This window comes from Triticum urartu, chromosome 7A, assembly GCF_056163025.1.
Source record: "Triticum urartu cultivar PI428250 chromosome 7A, HENAU_Tu73, whole genome shotgun sequence".
Taxonomy (NCBI): Eukaryota; Viridiplantae; Streptophyta; class Magnoliopsida; order Poales; family Poaceae; genus Triticum; species Triticum urartu.
The window spans coordinates 662,891,478-662,900,162 of NC_141879.1; the positions used below are offsets into that span (position 1 = coordinate 662,891,478).

Below are 8,685 nucleotides of genomic sequence, written 5' to 3' on the forward strand. Positions count from 1 at the left end.
TCTATGTGCAATCGATCGTCCCGAAAAGGCCACGGAAGTGCCTTCATCCATTCAACATGTCGTCGACAGCTTTCACTTAGTGTTTGCAGAGCCGTCCAAGCTGCCCGATCGACAACCCTGGGACCATACCATCCCTCTGCTTGAAGGAGTCAAGCCGATCAATATCAGACCGTATCGCTACACTCCTGAACAAAAAGATGAGATAGAAGCTCAAGTCAAGGAGATGTTGGAAAAAGGGCTTATCACACCCAGTACAAGCGCGTTTTCGTCGCCCGTGCTGCTGGTCAAGAAGGAAGACCAAACGTGGCGCTTCTGCGTCGACTACCGTCATCTCAACACCATCACTCTCGAGAAGACCTACCCGATGCCTGTGATTGATGAGCTGCTCGACGAATTGGCTGGTTCTAAGTGGTTCTCGAAGCTGGACTTGCGAGCAGGATATCATCAAATCCGCTTGGTTCCGGAGGATGAACACAAGACAGCGTTCAGAACGCATATGGGCCACTTTCAGTTCAGGGTGATGCCATACGGCCTCGCATATGCTCCTGCAACTTTCCAGGGGGTTGTCGACACAGTGCTGAAGCCAGTTCTTCGCTACAGGGTCTTAGCATTCATGGATGATATCTTAATCCACTCGGGAGAGCTAGAAGAGCATCGACGGCTCCTGAAACAGGTTTTGCAGCTGTTGGCTGAAAATGATCTCAAAGCCAAGATGTCCAAATGCACGTTCGCCCAAAAGGAAATCAGTTACCTGGGCCACGTCATCAGCGACAAAGTGGTGGCCACAGAAAAGAGCAAGATTCAAGCAGTGCAAGAATGGCCGGAGCCGCAGAATGTCAAAGAGTTGCGTGGATTCTTGGGATTAGCAGGCTACTATCGGAAATTTGTTCGCTTCTTCGGCGTTCTTAGCAAACCCCTCACTGAACTGCTGAAGAAAGGAGCAAGCTTCGTCTGGACACCAACAGCCGAGGCCGCGTTCACCGCACTGAAACAAGCATTGGTGCAGGCCCTGGTGCTCGCACTGCCAGATTTTCGGAAGCAATTCGTCGTTGAAACGGACGCAAGTGCCATGGGAATTGGCGCGGTTCTGATGCAAGGCGGGCACCCCGTCGCGTATCTCAGCAAAGCATTGGCCCCGCGAAATCTTGGCCTCTCGGCGTACGAGAAAGAGTGTTTGGCCTTACTTCTGGCCATTGATCACTGGCGGCCCTATCTGCAGCATTCAGAGTTCGTCGTCCGCACCGATCAAAAAAGCCTGCTGAACCTGACAGATCAACGCCTCAATACCCCAACCCAACAACGGGCGTTCACCAAACTGATTGGCCTACAGTACACAATCCAGTACAAAATAGGGGCGACAAATCAAGCGGCAGACGCGCTGTCCAGGCGTGAGCACAAGCCGGAAGCGGAGATGGCTGCAATCTCCATTTGTAAACCTACCTGGTTAGAAGCTATCAAGCGCAGTTACCAAACAGACCCAGCGGCGCAGCAACGCATGACCAAAATGGCCTTAGCTCCGGACAGTGAACCTGACTACACCTTGCAAGATGGTATCTTGCGCTTCCGAGGGAGAGTGTGAATTGGTGAAGATATTGACACTCAGCAACATCTGATTCGCGCGCTTCATGACAGTGCAGCGAGAGGACATTCGGGCTTTCATGCAACCTATAATAGGGTCAAACGATTGTTTGCGTGGAAGGGGATGAAGCTCCAGGTCAAGACCCTGGTGCGTAACTGCATGGTATGTCAGCAAGCAAAAACAGAACGCATTTCGCCAGCAGGGCTCCTTCAGCCATTGCCAATACCTCAAAAGCCATGGTCAGTTATCTCACTCGATTTCATTGAAGGATTGCCGCGATCAGGGGGGTACGACACAATTCTGGTAGTGGTTGATAAGTTCTTCAAGTACGCGCACTTTGTGCCCCTAACGCACCCGTTTACAGCTTTGCAAATTGCCAAGGTCTTCATGAAAGAAATCTTCCGCCTCCACGACTTGCCACTGGCTATCATATCAGACCGGGATCGTATATTTACATGGCATGTGTGGCAGGAACTGTTCAAGCTCTGCCGAACGAACCCGCGTCTCAGTTCGTCATACCACCCCCAGACGGACGGGCAGACCGAACGCGTCAATCAGTGCCTGGAAGGGTATCTCAGGTGCGCAGTCCACTCCTGCCCTGGCAACTGGTCCAAATGGCTGCCTCTCGCAGAATACTGGTACAATACGTCATTTCATTCGGCTCTGGGTAAGACTCCGTTCGAGGTCATCTACGACCACCTTCCCCGAGAATTTGGCATCGCGCAGATAGGCGAGTGTGCAGTCCCTGATCTTGCAGCATGGCTCCAGGAAAGAGAGGTGATGTTAGAACACTTGCGGCAGCAGCTCAAGCGTGCGCAGGACCGCATGAAGGTTCAGGCCAATCGACACCGTACAGACAAAGAGTTCGCCATTGGTGATGCAGTGCTGCTCAAGCTTCAGCCGTTTATCCAGTCCTCGGTGGCGCAACGACCGCACCAAAAACTGGCTTTCCGCTACTATGGGCCATACAGGGTATTGGCTCCTACTTTTCTCAGGGAGATGGTTAAGGACCTCAGAAGATAGAGGAGAGCGCCAGGCCCAGATTTCCGGAATACCGTCGGGGCAGTGGCGTACAAGCTGCAACTGCCTGCCTCCAGCCGCATCCACCCAGTGGTGCATGTGTCGCAACTGAAGAAGGCGTTTGGGGCTACGGTGCCGGTGAGTGCTGACCTTCCTCCCGATAACTCGATTTTGCAGGCAGAACATGTTCCGGAGCTGGTGCTGGACCGCAAGATGGTGCGCATTGCCGGTGACATCCGTCCTCGCATCCGGGTGCAATGGAGCCACCTTCCCCCGTTGTTGTCGACATGGGAAGATCCAGTGGCGTTGCAGCAGCGCTTCGCCTCTACGCCGCCTTGGGGGCAAGTCGGCACACAAGCAGGGGGGAATGTCACGACTGTCATGGCGTCCCCACCGGCCACGACGGCCCCACTGGACAGCGGAACCACCAAGCCACGGCCAGACGAGGTTGACGAGGTCAAGGCGCGCTGGAAAGGGGAGGCCAGTGGGCCTGCGTAATCAGAGCGCGTTGCGTGGGTGTGTGGCCTGCGTGCCGTGGCTATTACTTGGCGTGGAGAGTGGGTGAGAGGGTATCGATTATTGTATCAACATTAACTTCGAGAAGCTGATCTTCTTTGCCGGCCTCCTTCTTCCTCCCTTCCTCCCGAGATCTAGATCGGGCCCCTTACAGAATGCGACCCTGACGATTGATTAATTAACTTACGCATGTAAGCATTTCCCGAACCCTCGCGTCCGGGGCCGCGTCCTTGTCGCCCCAGTTATAACGGAGGCAACCAGATCGAGTATCTCAGCTGCAGTACAATAAACGCCACACACATCGTCCGATCTGCTGCTTACCCTTTTCTCGTAACTCGACAAGGTAGCTCGCCGATGCGTGTCGCCGGCGTGCGTCAAGCACTGCTCTGGCTTGATTAGTTAAGAAGGACGGCCATTTCTCCTGCTTAGCGATCTCGACCCGTGCATGTGCGCGTCTCTCTCTTGCGAGGAAAATGTCATGCTCGTGGTACGAAGATACATGAGGATACATGTATCGATCTGCCAATTGATAGCCATGTACCCGTGCGCAGCCATCATGAATAGACGAATGCGGTTTAGACTCCGCCCTCGGCACGGCTCGGGGTTTATTGGCCGAGATTTGCTCGATCCATCGGCACATGCGCGTGGAATTGATCGTGGATGGATGGATCGCGTAGGGGTAGGAGTATCTATCTATGATCGTATGTGTGCATGGAGTTAACTACACTAATTAAACGGTGGCGAAATTAAGCACGTAGAGGGTACTCAGCACATGCGGCACGCGTAAGTCGTTGTTGCCGCCATGGCTCTTTTTTGGGGGGTCAAAAGCAAGGGCTCGGTCAGCAACCAGCGTGCAGCGGAGAACACGGAGGGAACAGGGGAGGCTTGGCTTTTTTTTTACAGATGATGCATGATTAGCCTGCGTGTGTGTGAGAGAGTTCCAGAGTTCCGGTGGCGTAGGAGGCTTCGCGGAAGGAGGGGAGGGAGACAGGCCGCAGACGAGGCATGCACGCGAACCGACGAGGATCGGATTAGAGTCGCCGCGACGTTGCTTTCGGGCGAACAAGTGTGCACGGGCGATGGCTCAACGGACGCGCCGCGCGTCGGCGTCGACGTCGTCCGTGCACCAGTGTGCTGCTGTACGATAGTGGAGTTTTCTCTGAATTTTTCCTCTTTTCTGCTATCGATCGATCGACGTCCATTGCCATCGGATGTCTGACAGTTGTTACAATTTGTTAATTAGCGGTCCATGCATGGTGATATGGACGGACGGACGGGCGCGTGACGGTGCCCTGCATGCAGCTGGCCATGAAATGCAGCTTAATTCACCTCACCAATCAAATGTTTATGTTTATAATAATCTATCCTCGCTACTGCTCGATGGTTCGTGAGCCTCGTTCGTACGCGCACACTCATGTCGCCCTCCTCCTCGAAGCATATAGTACTCCACCAAGAAGGGAGTTATCAAGTCGTGGAGTAAACTAGATTAGAACGAGGTTATATAGGTCTCGTGATTAAGTACCACTAGTATTATCTAGGGGGGACAATGATGGTTAGGAAGAATACATGCTTGCAATATCTCCGCCCGTCCTCCGGCGACCCCGAAAGAAGCGTGCCGTGCCCGGGAGAAAGGCGGAGGAGCATCCAGCCGATCTTCTGTTTTAAAATCGGACCCTGTCCGGTGCCTACCTTACACAAGGGGACACTTGCATGACAAGGGAGGGTCTTTTCCTCCTTTAGCTTTTCTTTATTAAGAAGAGCTCTCTCCAACATGTTTAATAGTTACTTAATTAACTAACCCGCTCGCTCGATCGCCCTAACCTAGCTAGCCTCAGTCAGCCAGTGCCTCCACGCAATCGTAAAGGCGGAGTCCGTACGCGACAGGCACCAACCTAATCATCCCCGGGGCAAAGCGCAAGCAACACATATACGCACAAGATGCATGAATGGAATTGTTTTATTCTCCCAAGAGGACGAGCGAGCTCGCAATGATTTGGGACATATCATTAGCCCGTAGGAAGCGTATTGGGATCGTGTTGGGCCAGTAGCGCGCACACGGAACCTTTGCTCGGCTAACCACGATCGAGTGATCGAGTCCATGATGCAGCAGTCGACCGACCAGCGCACCACCGCCGGCCGGCCGGACGGATGGTGGTGCGGGCCGAGCGGGTGGGAGCACTCGCCGCTGCCTTGCCTGGTTCCAGTGCGGATGATGAGACGTGGCCGCGAACCAATCATGGGGCTGATTGATTTTCTTGGATTGATGTTCGGATTTGGATTCGGATTTGTATGGACGCGCGGACGGACGGATGGAGCGCCGGCGTCGAGATGATAGGCGGGATGTGTGATGATTGGCAGTGGCGGGGACAGGTCAGGGGCAGCTAGGGCTATAGCCCCATGCCTAGAAACAACTTTCTTTATAATTTCTTTATGTAAAGCATAGAAAATCATAGAAGTTTATCATTTAACATAGCACGGCCCCAGGCGTAGTCTGCATCTAGCTCCGCCACTGATGATTGGCGAGCCCGTAGTATGTCGTCGTCGCGGCGGTTGGTAGTTAAGATGATGATGATGGGTTGAGTGAGGCCTAAGCTCTGCTCATGGACAATCAAACGCATCATTTGTTTATGGGGTAGATGATGAATGGATGAATAGTGTGCATGGGGCGAATGGCGCGAGTGGTGATCAAGGCGTGGAGCCGGATGAGCAGGGACGTCGGGCGCACGGGTGGCGCATGGCTCGCGGAGTCCCTAGGCGGGTACCACAGCTGCTTTGAAAAATGCGGGAATTCGTTGGGTGCTCTGGTCTGTGATGGCGAAAGGAGCTATTCTTCTCGTCTGTCTATACTTGTCTTGAGGAGATACGTGCGCGTGTGGGTTGCTAGTTCGAGGCACGCAACTTTGGACCGGAACTAGGGATCGATCGTTCTGGTAAAGGCGCCGCGAACATTCTTCTTCACCTTTAAGCCTCGCCCAAAGCGAAAAACGCAAGAAAAAGTCTCACCAAGACGGCAAGACACATACATTGGTCTCTGGTTATTCAGAGTCCGCTCACCACACCAGGGACCATTCGATTTTTAGACTAGTTGAGCTCCACATTAGTGAGCTTTTTTTGGTAGTAAAAGTGGGAAAATATAGGACGGGAAGAGAAAAATCGCTGACCAACCTGTGGACGCACGCACGCACGGGCGGACGTAGCCATCTGTCGAGGCAAAACGACACGGGACACGCGGCCACGGCTGCACTCGCGCGCGGTGAACGCTGCGCCGTGGCGCGAAGCCGCTAACGGAAGCAGAGCGCGCGCCACCACTATAAATTCTCCCCGGCAGGCGCCAAGACCGCCACACACACACGCACACACACTCTTGCTCTGTCACTCCCGGCCTCCAAGCCTCGCCTTCCCAGTCACGACACACGACGGTGAAGCCAATTATCTCCGGCCTCCGAGACCGAAAACCAAGAGCAATCCCGTTTGCGAATGGCGACTCCCGCGATCGCGCTGCTTGATCAGACCCTGCCGTTCGGCGTCGGCGGCTCGGACCGGCTCAGCAAGGAGATCTTCTCCATCCTGGAGTCCAACTTCCTGTTCGGCGCTCAGGCGCTGGAGCCGGCCGGGGCGTGCTCCGCGGGCCGCGTGCGCGTGCTCTCCATCGACGGCGGCGCGGACGGCGGCGCGCTCGCCGCGGCCGCGCTGGTCAGGCTCGAGCGCCGGCTGCAGGAGCTGTCGGGCAACCCCGAGGCGCGCGTCGCCGACTACTTCGACGTGGCGGCCGGGTCCGGCGCCGGCGGGTTCCTCGCGGCCGCGCTGTTCGCGCGCCGGATGCCGGCGGAGGCGGCGCGCGACGTCGTGGCCAAGAACCGCAAGGTCTTCTCCGGGCGCCACGGGCGCGGCGGCCTGTTCTCCCGGCCCGAGGCCGTGTTCAGGAAGGTGTTCGGCGACCTCACCGTGCGCGACGCCGCCAAGCCGCTGCTGATCCCCTGCTACGACATGGCCACGGCCGCGCCGTTCGTCTTCTCCCGCGCCGACGCCGTGGAGGCCGAGGCGTTCGACTTCCCGCTCTGGCAGGTCTGCGCGGCCGCGTGCGGCGTGGGGCCGGCCGAGGTGGCGTCCCTCGACGGGCGCACCAGGCTGCGCGCCGCCGCGGCCGCCGGCGGGACCGGCGCCGGCGTGGCGAACCCGACCGCCGTGGCCGTCACCCACGTGCTCCACAACAAGCGCGAGTTCCCCTTCGCCGCCGGCGCCGGCGACCTCGTCGTGCTGTCCCTCGGCGGGAACGCCGCCGCCGGGTCGGGCGCCCGCGCGTCGTCCTCCAGCCTCCTGCGCATCGCCGGCGCGTGCCAGGCCGACATGGTACGCCCCGATTGATTCTTGAGCATTCATTGCACGGACAGAATCGTACCATCGTCACGTACGCGGGGCTAAACAGGACTGTGCTTTTCAGGTGGACCAAGCCGTATCAATGGCGTTCGGAGAGAGCAGAGCAACCAACTACATCCGCATCCAGGTAAATAATTTACATATCTTGTGCTGTAATTTTCTTCACGGCTGCTGAATTATTCTTACCACCACTGTGAAAGTGAGTCAACGGAAGCTGACTGTGCCAATTGTGTTCTGTCCTCAGGGCAACGGCATTACCGCCGGAGCGACGGCGGAGGCGGCCATGGCGGAGCGGGGGGTGGAGTCGGTCCTGTTCCGGGGCAAGAAGCTGATGCCGCAGACCAACGGCGAGCGGCTGGACGGCGTGGCGGAGCAGCTGGTGCGGGAGCAGCACCGGAGGATGGACAGCAAGACGCCCGTGGTGCTCATCAAGCCGTCGGCGACGCCCAGGACGTCGTCCTCCTCGGCGTCCACGCTCATCACCGTGTCCACCAACTCCTCCTCGGAGTCGCCCTGAGCCGACGCCGACGCCGACATCGTCCGTCCGTCCGCCGATCCACCGGCGGCGCTGATCTTCTAATTAACTAGCTTTGGGTTCCCGATTTATTTATTTGTTCCGGGGCATCTGTTGCTTGGCTTTTAGTTAGCGCGGCGCCGGCACTAGTAGTAGGGGGTTTTGGTTGCCTGCCGGCGCCGCCACCGCCGCCCGCCCATGGCGCTCGCTCCCGGCCGGCCGGCCCGCGCGCGCGCCGCCGTGGAAGAAAGAGGAGAGTGGTCGGAGTGGGAAAATGTGAAAGATTTGTCTAGCTAGGATGGAAACGGTGAGAGTGACGAGTGCGTGTGCTGTGCTGCGACTGCAACTACGATGTAATACTACGTAGCTTGTGCGGTGCTTGCAATGGAATACTACTGAAATCGGTGTGGCTTTGCTGGTAAGCAGTGATAACTGTCATGCGCGATTCGACAAAGGATCGTCTCAAACTTCATCACATCTTCATTGCTTCCTTTGCTCTAATGGTGTGGCTAGATCCTAGGCAATTGAGATTTAACCAAGTCTCAGTCAAGTGATGAAACATATAAAAAATAAGAAAGAAAAAATTGAAATGAAAACTTTGCACGGATCTCTATATGACATCCCACGAATATAGCATCGACCGAGACTTTGGGTCTCAGTCAACTGTCCTCCTCGCAAC

The 8,685-nt window shown here is 56.2% G+C and overlaps 1 protein-coding gene across 1 annotated transcript; it reads left to right on the forward strand.

Moving 5' to 3' along the window:
- The first annotated feature begins 6,437 nt into the window (after positions 1-6,437).
- LOC125522617 (patatin-like protein 3) lies at positions 6,438-8,481 on the forward strand. Its single transcript, XM_048687661.2, has 3 exons — positions 6,438-7,465; positions 7,557-7,619; positions 7,737-8,481. The coding sequence occupies exons 1-3, from the start codon at positions 6,593-6,595 to the stop codon at positions 8,007-8,009; spliced, it is 1,209 nt and encodes a 402-aa protein (XP_048543618.1). The 5' UTR covers positions 6,438-6,592; the 3' UTR covers positions 8,010-8,481.
- The last annotated feature ends 204 nt before the right edge of the window (positions 8,482-8,685 follow it).

Coding starts and splice junctions, on each gene's coding strand:
- LOC125522617 (XM_048687661.2), top strand. CDS start 6,593: ATGGCGACTCCCGCGATCGCGCTGCTTGATCAGACCCTGCCGTTCGGC. Junction 7,466..7,556: donor GCGCGTGCCAGGCCGACATG/GTACGCCCCGAT, acceptor TGTGCTTTTCAG/GTGGACCAAGCCGTATCAAT. Junction 7,620..7,736: donor CCAACTACATCCGCATCCAG/GTAAATAATTTA, acceptor TTCTGTCCTCAG/GGCAACGGCATTACCGCCGG.